A 21183-nucleotide genomic window follows, 5' to 3' on the forward strand; every position below is an offset into this window, starting at 1 on the left:
GACTTTCTTTTTTTAATAGGCACTTTTTCTTTCTCTTAGTTCTGCCTTTGATAACATAGTTTCTCTGTTGATACTGGACTCCAGCAGCTGAACTATATGTATAAATGGATATCCCATTAACACAATCAGACTTCAGGATGTACGTGCTGGCAAGTATCAACTTAGTCCCTGCTTCCAGTGGGCATCAGACACACAATCAAATCCTCTACAAATTTCCATTCCTTTGCCAGCTGGCCTCTAAATCAGCATCTGCTTTGAATGATGGGAAAGGCTGTGGGGCAGGACAAATCTATTATTACCGGGTGGTTTTGTAACACTTTGGGCCAGGGCATCACTGGTAGGCACTATACCGACATGAAACACAAGATGGTCTCTCTCCCAGAGAGCTCACAGCTTGACTCTGCCTTGCTGAAGAGGAGGACGGATTTCTCTTTCACCAGGTGAGGGCCTTTACTGCTCCTAAAATGCTGTCTGTACAAAAATCTTTGGCAATGAAGAACGCCTGGGTGTTTTCAAGTGGCATGTCAGAGCACATATGTATTTCTTTTCCTCGCTGTCCTTTTTAACATGCTCATCACTTCACATTTTCCATTCATTTTCTTCACAAAACAAAACCACCCCACCCTTTGATGCAGAATTACAGCAGCAGTGATGGCACTGCAAACACACCTCCCACAATGTCTGCTCTGCCCATCCGCTGTCTGTTGCCACAAAATAGTGATCATTTGTAGGAAGCAAATATCTTTCACTACTCCAGGTTGAGGCAACAATTTACGTGACATGCTGATCCCTTCAGAAGCATAAAACCAACAGCCAGCCCATGCTCCTGCCTCAGCACGTGGTAGTGGCACACCCCACCATGCTGCCGCTGCGTGTTGGAGGCAGGGACAGCCGGGCCTAGGACAAAGCAAAAGGAGGTGCTGCCAGCAGGCAGCGGAACACAGCGCTTTCCTCCTCAGTCTTTACATCACGCTGCTAGATCATCAAGCATAAAATCCCCATAAACCAGCCTGGTTATTTTCTGTGGATGGAGACTTATGTGATTTCTCCTACTTTAAGAGGACTGCACCTTTATTTCAGATGACAGAGCACTGAAATTTAAGCCCAAAGGTCTCGGGTTCAAGCTCCGGAGATGACAATTACAAGAGTATCGTTAAACTAGGTTACCAAGTGGAGAGATAGCCAGAGTCCTGGACAGCTCAGCAGCGTTTTGAATGCCTTTCTGTTGTCATTTTGAAATGCGCTTTGTTCTTGGCCCCAGGAATTACCCTCTTGCCTCTACTGCTTCAGCAGTCCCTCATTTTAACGTCAAAGCCAGGATTTGACTCCACTCAAGAACAGCAGTTTAAAGCCCATCTCCTTCAGGCAGTAATGATCTCGCTCAATGCAGCCCTTTAGCAATCTTCCTGAGCAGGAGGGACATTGTTGGGTGTTTGGGATCACCAGCCCATTTGCGTGCCTTCACCAGGCACTGTCATCCCAGAGAGCCCGGGTCACCTCCTGCCAGCATTGGAGGAATTACACAGGCCTCCACGCCGAGGACAGGAGTCATGCTGGCTTGGGTGCAGTTCTGCGATTTCTCATCAGGATTTGACCCCAATCTGAAGTTACCGTGAAACGGGAGGATAAAGCAGCAGGAGAGGGCAGAGCAATCTTGGTCCGATTTCTGTCTGATTCCATTAAAACTTGGCAGTAATGGATGTGTTCCTGTGGGATCTTCCAGGTCAGCAAGCGGTGATAAAAAAATGTCTTCTCAGAGTGACTGCTGGAGCAGTTCTCGCTGGGACATGCCAACGGTGGCTTCTCACAGGTCCAATGCAGGGATGCAGCACTAGTATTCAGAGCCTTAGGTGGTTCATATGCCACCATCAAAATTTGATCTATCTTACTGTCAGTAAAAACATTGCAATTGCAGGTATGCATACGTCCTGCACACACACAGAGGGTTACTGTTCCTTTTTTGCTGTTTTCTTGATTAGGCAAAAATACTCTTTTTTTTTAACATCTCCTCTTTAGACTTTAAAATCTCTTTATTTCTAATAAAAGACTGTGTATCGTAGGTTGATTGAGGTAAGCAAAAAGTAATGCACTTTGCAAAAATGCCACTCATTTTAGCAAAATCCTCAGTGCAAGCTGAAATAAAAATAGGCCTTGTTTTTCCTCCTTCTCCATCCCACAGAATGCCCTCCAAGTGTCCCCAGGGGCATCTTTTCCCTGAGCTTTTCAAATGTTTGTTAATAATAATGTTAATAGTTATTTAAGTCTGATGGAGTGCTTTATGCCTTCCAAGGGCAGAACAAGCCAATGAAGTCTTTTGCGTAACGCAGTATGACAGATCTTTTTAAATGTTAGAGGGAAAACAATTTGTGAGTTTGTTTTGTGAGCCATGCTGCCTTTTTCTTACAGCATTGCTAAAGCAAAACTTTCCTGCTGGTTTACCCAAGTCTCCTTTAACCTAGATCCCATTTGAAAGTCAGATATTCTTCTAATTACATCATAGCTATTTCTATTTTCATCACTTTTGAGTGAATGACAGGCTGCAGAGGAGTATTTACTGAATACTGTTCTCAAAACCTCAGCCTTCTGTTCTCCAGAGTGGTGCTACGCTGTCCTTCTGTACAGCAGTCACACAGTAAAGGGGGCTCGGCCAATTTGCACCTTTTTAGGAACAGCTAAACCTCATATTCCTTATTCCTACAGGTTTTCAACTGATTTCTTTTGACTCTGTTGAAAGTTCTGAGAAACCTTGGATATGTTCCTTATGAAATAAAAAACTAGCTGCAACATGTGTAGATATTTGTTCACCTTCCAAAACACGGAGAGATTTCTTAACATTCTCTCAACATAGATTTTCTTCTTTACCATCATTCTTCATGATTTGTTTAGTCAACTGATCGGTTATGCTAATTTCAGTGGAAAAAGTGTTTCGAGATTTTTATTTCTGTATTTTCTTGTAGGCAGGAGATCTCCATAAGCCTCCATAAATGTCAGTGGAAAACAAAGCAACAGTACATCAGTGATTTATTATTTGGTATTTCGAACCAGAATAAAGGGAATAACGGGCATGAAAAATTATTCATAGGACTGATATTATTTCTTTTTTTTTTTTTTAAATGCATGAATTGTTGTCACTACAATTAGAAGATCATCAAAGCCTCATTTTGCTCATCAGTCTTCATGGCAGTTGTTTCACACCCACGCATGTTCTCTTCTAATTCAGTTGAGGAGCTAATGAATAACTCCCCCTAACAAAGGGGCCATTCATCCCAGGCTTACAGAATTATTAGAGGAGAGTTGCGTAAATGTCACTGAAGACTAGTGTTTGCAGGCCTGTCTCTAAATTTGGTTATTCACAACCTTTGCAGCTCAATATTATTGCTGAACTGTGATCGTTTTCTAATTACCTTAATAATACCTATTAAATCACTTGAATTGCATAAGCACAGACCTGCTTAAATACAACTTAACCTAATAAATATTGGTCATTCATTAAACAATAATGCTTATTATTTTTAAGAAGGTTGTACAGAATATTAAACTCACCAATTCCTGCATCATTATACGTATGTTATTATAAGCAACAAAGCACTCACATTTTGTTTGGGAAACTTACGGCTTCATGCTTTCGCACCAGAAGAGTTATTGAGAGACAGTAACATCCTATGTTTCAGTATCTGCCCTATTTGTAACTGGCCACCTACACACAAACAATCAACAGGGAGAAAAAATAGTACTTTCACCTTAATGAGGGCAATCCAATTACTAAGGATGGGAAGAGAATGAGAAGCATCAATCTCTTGGCAGACAGCCTTCTTTAGGAAATGCGATTGTCAAAACAGCAAAAACAAGAGGTGGCTCTAGGCCATTTATCCTGGTATTCAGTGTCTATCCCAAGAGCTAGAAGCCTCTTGTCCCTCTATATTTTTGAGGTTTCCAGAAAACAACAACCTTTATACAACTCAGCAGGAAAGAAAAAAGCTAACACTCCAAATCCTCAAAGTCTTTTTAGCAGACTTTCTCACAGGTGGTAAGGTGGGTGCCATTTGATAAAAGGTTATGTTTTCATTTAAGAAAAAAAAATGCTAGCCTTTTAAATAACATTTGAAATAGGTTGGCACTATCAATGATAGGAAATCTGTTAATAAATGTAAAAGGTTGGGCAAACGCTCCCTTGCTGAACTGATTAGTTCAGTATTAGAATAAGGGCTATAACTGCTAAGAAATATGGCATTAAAAAAGCCAGCCTGTAGAGATTGTGCTGGGTTGCCTAGCTAAGACAACAACAAGATCAGGTGTCAAAACATATCTAGGTTTTCAGTGTTGTCATGAAAGCACAGGGTTCAGCTTTCTAAAACAGAGGTAAATAAAGACACGTTTGTAATCAGGCTGTCGGCTCCCCAGAGTCCTTTCAGCACAGAACCACAGCCCCCTCTGAAGTCCCTTATATGCATGGTTCACACTGCCATCCCCAATTTGAGCCTGGCAGGAGCCCGCGGATATCCCGTCCCTCTGCGGGAGGTCTCCCGAGCTTCACTCCATGCGCGCTGGGGAGCAGTGGCAAGGCTGGGCTGGTGGGAGGATGCCGCAGTCTTGGGTGCTTGGGACTGTCAGTTCAGGCGAGGGAAAACCTTGCCTCCGACCCGGGCCAGGACGACGTCCCTGTTATCTTCTACTCATTGGGGGAAAAGCTGTGCGGTTCGGGTCTGTGTGCCTGCATGCTGCTGTTGCTATAGCATGGCCACCGGCTCTAATCGTATTAATGGCATTTCACACTCCGGGAGAAGTCATTAAGGACTCTGTTACTAGGCACGGGCTGCTGCTGGCTTGGTAACTGAGATACAGCTCCTGGAAACCTCACTGGTTCCCTCCAGAAGATGAAATTAAGCTCAAGATGGGATTTTAAAAAATGGGGGGAAAAAATGTAGATTCAGGTTCAATAGCAAGGCAAATAATTCCAAATCTGTGATAACCGACAGAAAATTTATAGCATTCAGTGTAAAGGTGCTTGAGGTAACAGAGTTTGAGGAAAAGGGTAAACAATTATTTTTGTCCTTCCAGTTATTGTTTTGTTTCAGATTTTACACTGAACTCTATTTCTATGACAATCATTAAAACCCCTTTGCATTGAAAAAGGTTAAAAAAAACCACCACCAAACAAACAAACACTGCTTCATTTACCTGATTCTCCTCTTAGTTCTCTCTCCAGTTTGACACCAAAAATCTCCAGAGCTCTTTGTCTTTCCTCCAATTCTTCTAGTTGGCGCTGGACTGCCTGCAAAATCGTAATGATATAAAAGTTACAGACATAGCTTAAAAATTCAGAGACAAAAGATGGTCTCAGTGGTTAGAGAAACAACTTGAAAAGGTCTCGGAGGAGTCATGGGATTTGCAAACTCATTGAGTGTATTAGGCGCCTAAGCAATTTAATAATTCCACTAGGCATCTATCCACATTTTTATGTGGGTAAGTATCATAGGTACTAAAAGAACCTCAGTTTTTCTGAACTTTCGCTCTCCCATTGTAAAACAGAGATCATAATGTTTCTGTGTCTCGCAAGGTGTGAAAAGTCAATACCTTACACATTCAGAGGCACATATTCTGAGATGCTACATGAATAAAGCCCATATAAATATTGAAGGTTTACAGCTAGAAAGCTTTGCTAGATATTTTTTTGTCCATGGGGTTTTGTTGTTTGTTTTGGTTTCATATTTCACAAGCTTTTGACACAGGAAGGAAAGGGTCTAATAGCTAAGAAGTGATAATTCAGTGGCACTTCAGGAAGGACTTCTACATTCACTGGTCCATCCCCTTTTAAATAAGATTTTCAGAGGTGCCATGTGGATAATAGGCATGAAACACCTTAAAAGGTTTAATTGTCAAAGATAGATGCTCAGCAGTTCCCATTTCAGCCTGTGTTAGGGCATAGCAAGCCAAGCCCTCAGCAACAGCCTAACAAACGCAAAAGATGGTTCAAAAAGTTTGGACTTGATTATTTCCACAAAGTAGTAAAATAAGAGAAGGCACGTATGCATCTAATTTTACCTTGAGATAATGTACAATTCTCAGATAAAAACTATAACATAGTTGCTCCTACTTTGCATTAAATAAGATACTTTTTTTTTTCCCATGGGTTTTATTCTGTCATGGATTTTATAGTAACAGCTAGATATTAGCACTTTCTAAAATCCACTGTCTGGTTCAAACACAAAATTTCTCTCCTTTTCAGTAATACGTTTTGCAAAACCAGTGATGTCTACAAAAACAGAGATTTCAGATTCACATCTGAAAAACAACTTATTAGTTTTCTTTTTTAATTTAATATTGGTACAGAAATAGCAAGTGGAAGCTCCATTCACAACTATCCACCTGCTATAGTAATACAACAGAAGATGATGGACAACTCTGCCTTCAAAAAGCCTGCTCTCCCCACTACCGTATCTTGATTACCTTTACAACCTGAATTAATGAGATTAAATCTAGCTCAGGTTTCTCCTCCCTGTGCTACAGTACAGGCACACACAAAAAGTGCTAATGGCCTCATAAGCCATTAAGGGGGTTTTTTGGTGGGTGGGTGTGTGTACATATCTATATGCATATAGATATGTATGTGTGGTAAGTGAAATAGATAAACCTGAAAATTTCAGCACCTGAGAGAACACAGTCTGAGATCACACAGTCTGAGATCAAGTTGTGCAGAAGTACATTCCCAAACCTTTGAACTGTGATTGGAAATAATAAAACATTAGCAGACTCCAGAGCTTTTCCAGCTTTTTTCCAAAGAGCAGAGTCTGTATAAAGTGAAGTGACTTTCCACCATTAAGAAAGAAAACAGGTCACTTACATTGTTATAGCAGAGAGAGAACAAAAACCATCACTGTATTTTCGTACCCTCCTGTAGTACATAGGGGCAATAGCTGAGGGGGTTTTTTTACATTCTCAGGGGCTAATGTTGTTCCCCTTTCTATCTCTTTCCCTCTTCAGTGTATTCTTCTCTTATTGCCAGTCACTATTCCCTCTTGTTCTTCATACACAATTACAAAATTATGATGATCTCCTGGCACACATGTGGATTTGTCACATATAGAGATGCAAGGCCCTGCCACATACATCTTCCTGCTCCTGATGGTTTGGGGGGATTTCAACACAGAAGGCAGTGACCTGCAGTGAGGAGCGAGGGGAGGTGCAGAGCCCACACTGAGTACTGCCCGTCCTCGCTAGTCACTCTTGGGAGACAAATGGGACATCTGCGAGCTACGTTTTCACCTGTGCTTTGTGAAGCCTCTTCAGCTCCTCTTGTTTAATCAATTGCTTTGTCTCCTTCTCCAGCTTCCTTCTCCTTCTGAGAGCCCTTTTTGCCTACAAAAAAGAGAGAGGGAAAAAAAGGCAATCAAAGCATAAGTATGCCATTACAGGTTTCCTCAAACCTTCCCCAGAATCACAGAACTGTTGAGGTTGGGAGAGACCTCTGGAGATCGTCTAATTCAACTCCCCTGCTCAAAGCGAGGTGAGCTACTGCAGGGTGCTTGGGGCAACCTAACTAAAATGAAAATATTAATGTAGGAATATTTTCATGCATTTGCCTGCATTGACTTTAAATCATTACAAGCTCTTATTGCAACCCTAAGTGAGTGTGAACTGTGTCTATCCATAAAAAAATGTCCAAATCACAAAGTTGACTATATACAACATACCACTATCCATGGCTTCTGCAGACATCACTGTCATCAGGGAAGAAGCCAGGCACAGGCAGGGGGAAGCACCAGGTTACGGAAACTCAGCCCATTTCTATTGCTGTGACTGCTAAGTAGTAAAATTCACTTTGGATCGCTTGTAACACGGTAAGAGGGATGTATCCAAAAGAAACGGCCATCATAGGACACTACCTGAAGCCCTACGAAACCTTCCCCAATGCCATTTCTGTACTGCATTACAGAGTTGTTTTGCCTTTCCCTGGGGCACCTATCGCTGCTACCGGGAAAGCGGGGCAGCACATGCTGCAGGGCTGGCCGAGGGAATTGCCTGCACTTGCTCCATCTTGCCCTTGACCTAAGCTATCTGGAAGTGCTTCAAGACTGTGGTTTTCCCATTTTGGAGGAGACAGAATATATGAGCACCGTAGACAAGATGATTAAAAAACTAACAAGCCAGGAAGCTGCTAAAATTTTTCCCACCGAGTTTTGCCAGAGACAAACGGTGGTACTGGCAAAATAGCAGGCAGAACTGGCATGAAAAGAGGTGCTAGGAGGCAGCCGAGAGAAACAAGCTGAGTGGGGAACATGCATCAAAACTGAATCACTGCTAACGCCTGTGTGCGACAGCTGCTCATTCACCCCGTTTCTGGCAGCTGCCCTGGCAGCGCTGCCTTCCCTGCTGCCTGGTCCTGCCTGTCCCTGCGGCTGCCTGAACTGTCGGGAGTTGCTCCTATCCAGTTTTCTCCCATGTCTCCCTTCTTTTCTCTATTTTGTTTAAACTTTATTTAATTCACCGTAATATTATCTTACTATAGATTGTCTTTCCTGTAACAGGAAAGATGAATGATGAATTCTGACATCTCAGCGCATCCTGACACAGAGCCACTGGTGGGACGTGCCACCACACATTGCTGCGCTTCTGCTCCGTGGCACTTTGGTTCCTCTGGAGCTGTGCAACTGGATTTCCATTCAAAGCCCCACTTAGCTTTCAGCTCAGCTGTTTTTTCAGTGTACTGGGCAGCCTCTTGCTTTGCTTTCCTTTCCTTTTTTTCCCCGCCCTCAAAGGCAACAAATCAAAAGGCCACCTCATACTATTAATTCCACTTACTGATATTCCCCCTCCACAGGAAAGAGGTAAACACATTTCTGATGAGCTATTCAGGCAATAAAAGCTCTGTTTCTTCACATCAGAGCTGGGTATCAAGAGTTCACTGGTGCTTTAACTCCACCACTCCTGCTAGCCACAGGAACTGAGTTAGGGCTCAGAGACCCCGGTGTGCAGCGGCCCTTTCTGGCGTACAGGGTCTGGGTGCGACTTCGTGGCTCACACAGTCGTGCTGATTAGGATAAACACAGTGTTTTCCATGCAACCTGCTGGTAGCGCCTCTCAAATGAAGTTGTATTTCCCCAAGGGAAATCTGCATCTGTTTAGTTTAATTTTCTCAATAGTTTTCTTGTTGGGCTACATATTAAGGCCACTTAAGAATGCAGCTTCAAAGCGGTTTCAGTGAAACGTGTCTGTCTGTCAAATTAAGACCTCCTCTGTCAACGCTGGTGTAACCTGGGGGAATTAAAGGTCCAAAGAGGAAAAAGAAATTTTGATGTTCATCTGTCTTAAAGAGTTTTAATGTATTTTCTCTCCATGACACGTAACCTGCACTGATAAAACATTCCAATCCCCGCTTTGAGAAATTGCCATGTGTTTTAGATCAAAATCATATGATGAATCTTAAATACAGTCCAACTGAGGAAATAGCTTTCTGTTTCCAAGTCAAGATTACCTTGTGTGTTAATGAAGGCTTGGATTCAAATTCATCATCGGAGGAAGAAGTAGAATACTCGGTAGCTTGTTTTCGGACAGGTAGCTGTTCCCATCCTAAAACGCAGGAACAAAACAGTCAGTGAAGCAAAAAATACTGTTCTTTACCTTACACAGACACTTTGCACCTGCCTTGAGTTCTAATCAGCAGCACCTAGAGCAATTTGGAAATTCGGCTGACGGCATAATTAGATTTTTGATCCCTGTCAAAAACTGTGTCTGTGTATATTTGATTTTTTTCAGGTATTACATACAAATAAATTAATTCCTCGAGCACCCTGCATGTAGCATGCTGTTCTGACCGCACTCAACATTCATTAAAACGTATATCTGAAGTTAGCCATGTTACCCAAATGATTGTATAAGGCTCACTATACAGTGTAATTGAATGCAAAAAGTCTGAGCCAGCTCTTAAACAAATTACCCTTATGTGGCTTGTAGCATCTGGCACCCATTTTTACTACATGACATCTGCTCAGTGTAAAACAGTTGGCGTCAGAATGTCTGGTCATATAAAAAAATCACAAATGTAATCAGAAGCAAATGGACTAAGAGAACAAGGCTTTATCACACAGCCTCATGCAACATAAATATTTCATTAATTATGTCTAAACAAACGTCACTTATTTTTCTGCTTTAGGAATATTATCACATCATTGAACTGTTGATTAAAATGCCATAATAAGTCAGGAAAATCCATACATCACAACAATGCACTCCATAAGGAAAACTCCAAGGCTGCCTTTGGAAGAAGCATGCTTTCAGAATTATAAATTAAATTACATTTAATTGCAGCAATTTTATCATGCCTGTTTTTCCAGCATCTTGTTTCAACTGGGTGTAAATATTTGAATTTCTTCTTAATTTGTCTAATTCATAGCTTCATTCTCTTTATTTCAGAAAATAAAACTGCTTTTGGAACATCTGTCTCTATGCTTCAACCTGCTACAGGGTTAATGATTAACAGCTGGGCAACATCTTGGAAATGTACGTTATTTAAAGCTAACAGTGCCATTTTCTTTGTATCTGTGAGGTAACAGTTGGCTTTCTATGTGCAAGTTGTATTCAGGTTAAAATCACTTCCCATTCTCCTAGTGTAAATGTTTCTTCTTTGCCTCGTCCTGGATCCCAGTCCTGAAGTAGGACTTCTGTCTCAAGCCCTAATTTAAAATCAGGATCCATGAAACAGATTCATCCCAGGCGGTAAAGCAATGAAAGCAAATCCAAGTAATTTGAGGCAGAAATTCTGATTTTTGTCAGTAGTCTCAACTTTAGAAGCACCCAGTCTTTGTGTCAATGAAGCCGCAAGCTCAGAGGGTCCAGTGGAGCAGACTTGAGTCCTGCCCTCCTTTTTGCAGGACAGGTCCTTGGGCAGCAGGAGGTGCAACAGCCCTGGCAGAAACGCCAGGTGGGTCTCCAGCCTCCCCGGTGATTCCCCTGCTCCAGAATTGCCCAGGCTGCCACCCCACACCTCCCCGCCTCATGGGGGAGGAGGAGGGACACAGCTTCTGCTTGCTGACCTGCCGGGAACTCTCCGATGGCTCCTGATTGCTGGGGTCACACTGGTGCCACACACTGCCCCACGCTCTGCAGACAAGAGTGCAAATCCATCCACACCCCACCTCTGCCCCCAGCAGGGACAGCCAGCCATAAAGCCCTTCTTAGTGCACAAGATGGAGGAAGGCATGTTATCACAAGGTATCACAGTTACTATTTTGAGGAGTAAACTTGCCTACCTTGCTTTTCCCTGTGCAACAAAAAGTTTGCAGTAACTACCTTGTGGTCAAGGCCACTGGTGAAATCAATTCCATAATATGCAAGTAGCAAACCCTACAGCCCAGCAGGCCTGGAAACACAAGCAATTACACGCTCCCTTTCTTCTCTCAGCTGTGGGAATAAGTGCCTGCTTCCCCATGTCCTCCTCTTTGAGTGATATCAATAATTTAAAAAGCGTTACAAGGTCTAGAGGAAAAGCAGCCTGCTGTAACACAAGGGCACCTGTCTCCTCCTCAGGGGTGTGACTCGGGAGCTGTTTGCCTTTCTGGGACAGAGAAAGGGTCAATGACTTCCCCAAGGACTTCCAAGAGCCATCTCTTGAGCACTAGGAAGCTGATGTCTGTGCACGGAATAGATTCATAACAACCACAATGCCTATCTGCTCTGGAGAGCCAGGTATTTGCACCTTGCTCTGCAGAAAAAAGCCATTTAGATTGCTCCAAAACAGCTTAGCCTTTCAAGAGATGTGGTACCCAAAGCTCTGTGAGACAACAGCCACCTAACTGCGATCAGCAACGTCCTTCATCATCTCCACCCGAGAAGCCTACAGGACAAAGGATGACGTGAAACTACTCAGTGATGAGACATCTGATGGATCAACCTGTGTGCATTGACAGTTATGGTCTCTGTCACATTTATTGCATATACATTTCACAGCACTGATGTTCTCTGCTAATATAATACAGATAATTGAAGCATGGGCTGCTCCAAGGAGGTGCCCAGAAACACACAGCAGAGAGTGACAGAATTGGGATGAGAATACAGGTTTTTGGCTCCCAGATGCATGATCCTGCCACATTTCAGGGATATAGAAACAGTGGGACAGTGTATTTCTTTCAACATTAAAACGGCAGCCACTCAATGCTCTGCTCAACTATTTCTCTTTGGCTATTTCCTTGTGGCAGAGACCAGAAATATGCTCTAAAATGTACCCCAGATGCAAATTTCAACTTCAAGACAACTATAACAAGCATAGTAAGAAATTACCTCACTGAATGAACTTGCTTTATGCAGAGCTAGAGAAAAATACCACGTTTATTCTATTTTTGAAAAAAAACCCAAAAAACCAAAAACCCAAAACCAAAAACCCCAAACCACTTTTCTGTGTTACAGCATCTATATGTTCTACTATAGATGAATGAGCATTAATCCTTCCCATCTCCAAAAGGGTGGGATAAGCAGAATTTAGCTACCAGCTGTGAGGATTTGGACAAGGAGTTCACACATAAAAATGTTCAACTTAGGGACTTTTACACTTACCTGGTCATTTAAATCTGAAACTTAGAACTGCAGTAGTAAAGTTAGATAATAATAACTTGTCTACTCCAAATATGTCAAGCCTTAAAGCTCGATAGCTACAGAAAGGATCTCAAAAACATACGTTTTTTTCCAAATATTAACTCAACTCTCCTAGACTTGGGCTTTCTCTTTCCGGCCATCTTATTCCTTCAAGATGGGAGTTATTTATTACTTATTTAAGTACTCTAGTGTCTCCCTAACTTCCAAATTAATGTAAGTTATACTAGAGCTTTTCCTCCCCAGCTAACACAACTTCGGATCACTAGGAACGGTCAGCCATAGTTTTAGTTCTTAATTATAAAGGGGAAAGGAACAAATATTTCCGAAATCTTTATTAATCTATTCTTGATTTCTACTTCACAGTAGCTACTAGGAGTTTGGTCAAGAGACCTTTCCAGCATACCTGATTTACAGCTGTCAAATCACAGGAAACTGAGTATTAATTATTATTGTTATTGAATCTGAAAGTGTCACAGAATATGCTTCAAAGTACAAAGTTGGAGGAAACCTCCAATTCTTGATATTGGGACTTGGTATCCTCATATGTGTATGTCATAAAAGATAAGAAAAACTACATCCATAAAATTAAAATTCCTTCCTATGGCCAGTTTGTTACAGCTTGGTAATCCAAGGGTGAGTCTCAAAGACACTTTGCTTTGGCCTATGCGTGCTGCCATTGAATGCCATCAGCAGTAGAGCCCTTGCTGTATTCAGAGGGATCAACTGGACCCAAGTCCAGTGCTTCTGAGAACCCCTCCCTTAACATATAAATCTAAGGTACTGGTTTTCCTAGGAAACTTGAGGTCCTCTGAACAAAGAGGGAGGTTCATATGAAGATGTTAAGAAGGTGATACCTTCTGTTAGACATGGGAGCACTGCTGATTGTCCTGGAGATTTATAGGGAAAACCACCACTGCTGTCACTCTGCATGTCACAGCTCACCTCCCTTTCCTGGGGTGTTTTTGTGTCACAGTAATGACTGTAGTCTAAATACACAGAAAGTCTTGGAGCAGGAACTGTTTTTATAACATGTTTTATTAATCTGTTGGCTTCCTCTGTAAATGTCCAAGATTGCATATTTTTATAAGGTCATTGGAGTTAATCATGACCTCTCTAAATACTTCAGTGTTTTACAAAAGACAGAGGCAAAGCCACACATATCTCTTGGGGCACTGGTGTCCCAGACCAGATGGGAATTGGCATGAGGTAGGAGATGAAGACAAAGGCCAGTAGAAAACAAGAGTGGCTATTTGGCTTCACATTTCTGCTTCTCCAGATTTCTCATGTGGCATGTAATTTAATCTTGTAGTGCCTCAGTTCCCCTTCTAAAATATGAAATCACCAAGATAACAGTGCCCTAGCTGACAAGAATATTGCAAATACATAGACTTTCAGTGCTACAAAGATGCAGTAATGGGAACCACGTATGAACCCAAAATACTTGCAAGTAATCCCTTTTCAATCTAGAAGTGCACAAAAACAGCAAAGTGAGTTCATAACACATCTAATTTTCTCATCGGCTGAATTGGTAGCTCTACTTAATGAAGTGAGCCATGTAAACAACATGCAGTCACAAACAGAGTTATAACAACTCTCATCTCATCTAAGGGATGATTCTAAGGATGTTATCACACGATTCCTACTCTGTCAGGGACAGAAGTATTCCTCCCATGTCTCCATCACTATCAAGAAGCAACTCCTGAGTCCCAAACGTCTGCCAATAACCAACCACCTTCGTAGGCTGGTCTTCAGAAGGTCTGTCCATAAGCCAAAAGTAACCTAAACCCTGGATCCACTACTGCATCTCATTACAAACACTCTGCTGACTGCAACTCTCTCATACAACCTGGCTTAGCTCTTTTTAGCGTTGTTTTTCTGTGGTATTAATGATTTTTAGTATCTATAACTAACATCGCACTTTGGCATTTTTTTGAATTTCAAAAGGACAAGTAGGCTTAGGAGAGATCAGTTAGCCATCTGATTGATCGATTTTATTGATCAAGTTTTGGGTTTCTTTTCTTTTTAAACTGCAGGTTGGAACCCAAAGGAGGAATCAAAGGAAAAAAGCCTCAAAGATATTTGTGCAGCAAATAAAAAATCTGGAATTGCACCTAGAAACTCCAGTGTGGCTATTTGGGGACATTTCTATATTCTACAGGCAAACCTTAGATACGATTTTATTTTCTTTAAAACCAATCTCTTACTGAAATCAATGCATGAACCCCCCATTACTTCAGTAAGATTTGTCCTAGGTCCCACACACGTAGTCTGTGCAGCCAGATCTCTCCACAGCCCAAAATTTCCAAGTGGCTCTGAGGAACAGCTCTTATAAAACAGAAAGAAAGTGTTAGCCAGAAAGCCTTTAGACCAGGATATCAGGAACTGGAATGACCCATATGGAAGGTTTAACTGCAGGCATAAGTTTGAGTGACATGCACTCTCCTGCTGAGTAATTAAGATCTCTGTTTCCTCATGCTGAGCTTCAGCTGGTGGCTGAACACTTGGCAGGAGATGACAGAAGGACAGAATATAGTTTTAGTTTGGACAGACACCTGGGTCTGAAACGCAGAAGTCATCAGCATAGGAAAGACATCTGGACGTGTATTTGCAGATGAAGTAACTAAGATAAGGTGTAGGGAAAGATGAGCAACACAACATAGAAGTAGTTGTGTTGGGTGAGACTGAAGGTCCTTCTAGTCTGCCTCCAGCAGTGGGCGTCTAAAGGAACGCTATAGGCACCAGGCAGTCATATGTGATTCCTCCCCTTAACACTCACCCAGCCTCCAAGCATTTTTCAGTTCAGGAGCTTTCTAAATTGGAAGTGGTTTCTCAGCATTTGGTTAATCCTCAATGGATTTCTCTTCAATGAGCTTGCCCAGTCTCATCTCAAGCCCATGGACTTTTATCACCCAGCTCATTCTTTGGCTCCACAAGCCAACAGCCCATTGAGGGAGAAAACACCAGCGTAATGTAAGACCAACCATACTTGCACAGAACAAGTCTGTCTGGCCTCAAATAGGATAGAAAAGCCCTACTGCAAAGAGCCAAGAGGAGTATGGGAAAGAGCCTCATTAAATTGGTTTCTGCAAGGTGCTGGGAGTATTTTTTTTCCTTTAAAGAAATTTTCTGAGATTCACGGTAAATTGCAAGAGAGAAAAATAATGACATGTAATGTGGGCTAAAGCTCGTCATCAGTTCATGACTGAAGTTTGCCAAGTCTGGGCCTCAGACAAGTGCCAATATGAGACAGAAATGCCATTTTAGAGAGTCAAGCAGGACCTGGCTCTATCAGTTTGATTTACTCAAATATGAATGTTTGAAAAAGTTCAGGGAGCTGCAATGTTGAAACACTGAAGATGACAGATTACTGGGTAAATGGCTAGATCAAAGCTGCATTTTTTTCTTCTGAACAGACTTTGCAATGCCTATATTAAATAATTATAACAACTTAATAATTCCTTTTTTGGCTTACACAGCAGAGGAATGCAACACATATTAAACCAGCATGGTTTTCAAAATATTTAAAATAAAGTATAGTGTTATTCAAACCTAACAAGAACTTTTCCCATTTTAGTAGGAACATAACATACTGATTATTGTAATATATCTAGTTAAGAGCAAGTCAGCTTGGCTTACTTGATGGGTGATGACTAGGTGTAGACTCAGAAAAAGCCTCCCGTTTGAGACCACAGCATGACAAGTGTGAACACTAGCAACTCCCTGTGGCTTCAGTGCAGTCCTTAGCATCCTCTGGCTCAATGGGGATGCCTGGTTTTGCGACTTGTTAGATAAAGGATGCTCCAAGAATCCAATCCAAAAATTCAGGAATGACAGCGGGAGTTATTCTATCGATTTCAATGAGCCTCAGATCAAGTCTCATATATACTGTGTATCTTCCTCACAGTATGCAGTACTTCTGAAGCAGAAAGGATACAAAAAGGATCTGGCAGCTCACTGGGAACATTTCAGTGACTTCACATTTTACATGCAGACCGTTATTTTAATGTGGCAGTACAGCAGCAATTTTTGGGTTACAGTTTGGGTTGGAATTTAATAATGTAAGAAACAAACAGGTATGTCAATAAAATTCAATAGGTTTTTTAGTTAAATAACTGTGACTTTCTGCAGTGGGCTAGTGGAAAGATGGATCACGGAGAAAGACAGGTGGGTGCAGCTCTCATACCTCATATTTCATACCTGAAACTGTGCTACACTTAATTCTTTCTGAGCCTATGCTCAGATTACTCAGATTGCTCTTTGTCTGACGTCAGTATTTCTTAGACTTGTCTGCAATTTTAATACTAACCTTGTTCTTGCAAGCAAACATGAAAAGTGATGCCTTTTAATCACTGCCCAAGTAGACTCACAAATAGGTCAGAGCAGGTCAATAAAGTGCTATCTCCTTTCAAATAAAAGAACAAGGGAATATTAATGACACTGCAAAGCTCCCAAAAGTATGCCTACAGTTCGGTCACTACGCAGACAGAGCTGAAGAGACACCTGCTGAGAAAGTACATACACAAAGCAAAGCTTCCTGCTATCGCAACTATATTGCTTCAGTCTCTGAGCTCCTCATGGGAAGGGTAGCAAATGTATTCTACACTGCACTGGAGTTTTCAGTGCTCATCCTTCTGCTTGCCCACCGTACTCCCCATTCCACAACACACTCAGTCTCACAGCAGCAGCTGCTCCGCACAGCATCCCACTCTGCCTCACCATTCCTTCCACCTCGCCAGGTACATTTTCCTGACCCAAACACATTTGAACAGCAGCGAGCAGCAGACCAAACTTGGGTCCAGTGAGCTGCGCTCCGCTTGCAAATCCCCTCTGCTCCTTTAAACCAGAAGCAACTCCTAAACCTTAACCAAAAAATGTATTTATTAAGTCTTCCTATGCAGAAAGTAACTATAAATTAAACATAACATACAACAGATATGTGTTTGCATGATCACACACAGTTCTTTCAAATGTTAAGGGTTATTACTTAATAATAATAGTAATTTAATAATAATAAAAATAATTCCACTCAGATCCTCACCTGTGGAGGGATAACATAGCCTGTCTTCTGGAGAACAGTCCTTCATGAAAGGCAGAGATGACACAAAGGAATTCCCTTCTCTGTCATGAACTTTACTTCTCAGTCTATTGAAGAGTGACCCAAGACTACCCTTCTGTGCAGAGTCATCCAGATTGTCCTTGGAGGTGTTCTTGGGCTCTGGAGATGAAAGAAGGAGGTACTTTTCATTACAGATAAACATGTCATCCATGGGAGCCCCTGGAGGAGTCTCTTTAAAGGTAAACTTTTCTAGGAGTCCTGGGACATCCTCCATCCTAGTGCAAGATGATTTCTGAGGTATACTGGTTGTCTTGGAAGGCCTGGTGTGAGAACTGTAGACTGGGAAGGATACCTCCTCACTGTAATCCCTTGGAGATCTCTCTTCAGAGCTGACAGAAAAATTAGATGGATTTAAGAAAGGGCTCCCATTTCCTAAATATTCTCCTGCCCACTCCCCTACTTTAAGCTCCTGTGGCTGAGTGTGATTTGCTATATTATTGTTACTGTTCCTTTGGCTTAGGGAATAGCCAGGAGTACTGGGGAAGCTGAAGAAAGCTTGCTCTGAAGAGGCTTTGATTTTGCTGTCTGAGTCCTGCTTTAGTCCTTCTGGAGATGAGGTTAGAGGCTCCAAAATGGACCTTTTGATAGCATTGGCTATGAGCCTCAGTGGTGATTTCGGCCAGCCAGCTGCGTGCTCCCTGGCAACTGCATCTGGACTCCTCAGAGCATCTTTTGTGTCAATTGGCAGACCTGGTGGAGCATCATCTGCAAATAAGAGAGGCACAGGACAACCAGATAGTTTGAACACATCTTTTCTCCAGTCAGCATCCTTCTCCTCTGAAGTCCACAGCGCTCCTTTGTTTCGATACCCTGGACTGGTTCCACCTAATTCCATCCTGTTTGAATCATACGACAAGGGTCGCTGTTGAGTACAAAGCACCAGCCTATGTTTTGCCTCCTTTAATTCTTGTGCGAGCTTTTCTTCTGGGCACCTTGTATTTTTGCCATCTTTCTCTTTCAAATCCAGAGATGACAGCACTTTTGTCTTCCTATTAAAACCTTCTGGTTCAGAGGTATATTTCTGGGTTTTTTTCTTCCAGCCCTGGGCTGTGTATGTCCCAATGTCACTATCTGTATCTTCAGGCTCAGAAAAATCAGCAGCCAGTGTCCCACTCCCAGGAGGGGTCCATAGAGAACCTCTGGTGCTGCTCTGAAAAGGACAATGGGGCACATAGAGACGGATGTCTTCAGGCATCTCTCTGGCTTTTTCTTTTCTTTGAAATACTGGGCTGCAGGGTTTGAAATGTCCTCTTGTAACTTCTGGTGGTTTCTTGTAAGAAGCCAACTGTGAAGTGCATGAAAAAAAGATTATTTTAGGGGTAGAAAAATACAGTTTAGTGTATCTTTTATTTCATATAATATTTTAATCAATTTTAAGCTTAACGTAATACTAATAAACATAATATTTCATTTATATACACATATATACACACATACATATGTAGATGATAATACAATAAGAAGAAAAGCTTTTCTCCCTAAAGGGCTAATATTTCTCTAGGAGTGGAGATCTAATACCACTGGAAATGTTAATAGTCTAAAAATAATGTTATTCATGCTAAGAATCTGTTGTATCTTTATGAATTGCCTTTAATATTTTCCTTAGAAAGAAACAGTCCTATCTACAGGAAAATAAACAAGAGCAGATCTGCTCTATTCTCCCATGTGCATTCCAGTTGCATCACCTTAGAGTTTCCAGCAAGCACAAGAGACCATCATCCATCTTCTCCAATTGCTTTTATAATATTGCATGCTTACATAGTGCAGGTAGGAATGAATGAAGTGACCCAGAAAAGATTGCAAAATGCAAGATGGTAGTTTTAAACAATTCAATTAGTTCTCTCTTATGATTATTTTTCCTTTGGTGAAGATTTAAATTCATTACTCTAGCCACTGAAATCTTCTGCTGGAGATAGTAACAAGGATAAATGTCCACATTATCTAGCCAGCAGACCAAAACTAGAAGGTTTTTTTCCTTCTTAAAAGGAAGGCATTTTATTCTCAATGCCATGTGATAACGGATGGTGCAAAGATTCAATTCCTGTTTCCACTTGTGTGTCAGATTCCCAAATTCACACGGGTGAAGCCATTAATCTGTCTGACTTCTTGTTTCCCAGAAGCATCAAAAATAAGGCAATAATGATTACTCCCTGTTTCACAGTTGTATTTGATGACTAAAATTAATATTGGCCAGGATCTGAGATAGAAAAACATGAGAAACACCAATAAACAAAAAACCACACTCTTAATCCTCTCTCTTTAGAGTAAGAAAAAGGCAACTAAGCACTGCTTACAGAGTGGGAGCTGCATGGAGTCACCTCTCCTTGTGCGCAGTGTGGCCAGGCAGCATTGTGCAGCTCTGCTCCCCTGGGATGTTCCCTTCCTGGCCCTATTGTCCTGGACCGGATTTCAACCACCACCGTGGACGTGGAAGACTTGATTTTTTTTTCTAACACAGACCCTGAGGTCAAGCAATTTTAAATCATATTTAATCCAAGGGTGAGTTCTAGGGGCCAGGACATGGAGCACATGGGCTGGTCCCTGCTCCGCCCGGCTCCGAGTCCAGGGGACGTGCTGCCCTTTGCTCGGGACAGTCGGTCACAACTCCTGCTGCAGTGCTGCACTTACAGCAGGCTCACCCTTCCTCAGCCTTGGGAAAAAAAGATTAAAAAAAAAAGCAGAAAATACAATGGAAATCCTAGGTCGTGAAGGAAGCTGAAGATGCTTCTGAGCTGTGGGAGGTGTGGAGCCAAGGGCCTGCTGCAAATTAAGAAAAGAAGTCTTCTGCCCACCGGCTGCAAGGGGTAAACATTAGACATGGGCACACCTATGTCTAAGGGCTGTAACAGCCTGAAATCCCCCAGTCTCCTACGCCAAGTTTCCTAGGGCTGGCACTATGCGAGCCCTTACCTCGGCTCCCAGATTTGCTCTCCAAGGCTGGTGCTGGCACTTGCCTTCCACCCAGTGATGCACAGTGCTCAAGTGGCATTTAAGCCGCTCAGATGTGATACTCTCTCACCCCACCGCTGCTGGCACATGGTCTTGCCCAACATGCCACACGTTTCCATCCAGCCCTACGAGCACACGGGCAGACCAACAGCCAGCTCGGGAGCACTGGGAGACAGAGGTGATTGTCAAATTGAATGATAGAGGGATTTCCTCTCCTTTGGGCAGAAACTGTGGCTCAAAGGAAATCCCAGTGGCAGCTAAGTCCCATGCTGCGAGGGAAGGGCAGGGTGGTGGTACCTACATGTTGACTGATGCAACAGATTAGTGCCTAACTCTCCGTGCGATCGAGGTCTGAAGTCCCACAGCAAATGTGATTTAGCCGCATGATTTGGGAACGGTTATATCAATCAGAGCATCAAAGTCTCTTCCCTATGTACAGCACAGGCATAACTCCAACTTTAGTGATTACTGTGAGGACAAAAACTATTTGAAAGAGCAGAGGATGCTCAGACAGCCTGCCAAGAGCAGACATG

General features: G+C 42.2%; 1 protein-coding gene across 1 annotated transcript in view; it reads right to left on the minus strand.

Moving 5' to 3' along the window:
* The window catches only part of MICAL2 (microtubule associated monooxygenase, calponin and LIM domain containing 2), a 109165-nt gene that overhangs the window by 3066 nt on the left and 84916 nt on the right, over positions 1–21183 (minus strand). The window contains exons 29-32 of the mRNA XM_050897014.1: positions 17624–18986; positions 9473–9567; positions 7264–7356; positions 5179–5272 (exon numbers count right to left, since the gene is read on the minus strand). Of these exons, the coding sequence (XP_050752971.1) occupies positions 5179–5272; positions 7264–7356; positions 9473–9567; positions 17624–18986 (1645 nt within the window). The remainder of the gene's footprint in view (positions 1–5178; positions 5273–7263; positions 7357–9472; positions 9568–17623; positions 18987–21183) is intronic.

This window comes from Gymnogyps californianus, chromosome 5 (assembly GCF_018139145.2).
Source record: "Gymnogyps californianus isolate 813 chromosome 5, ASM1813914v2, whole genome shotgun sequence".
Lineage (NCBI taxonomy): Eukaryota > Metazoa > Chordata > Aves > Accipitriformes > Cathartidae > Gymnogyps > Gymnogyps californianus.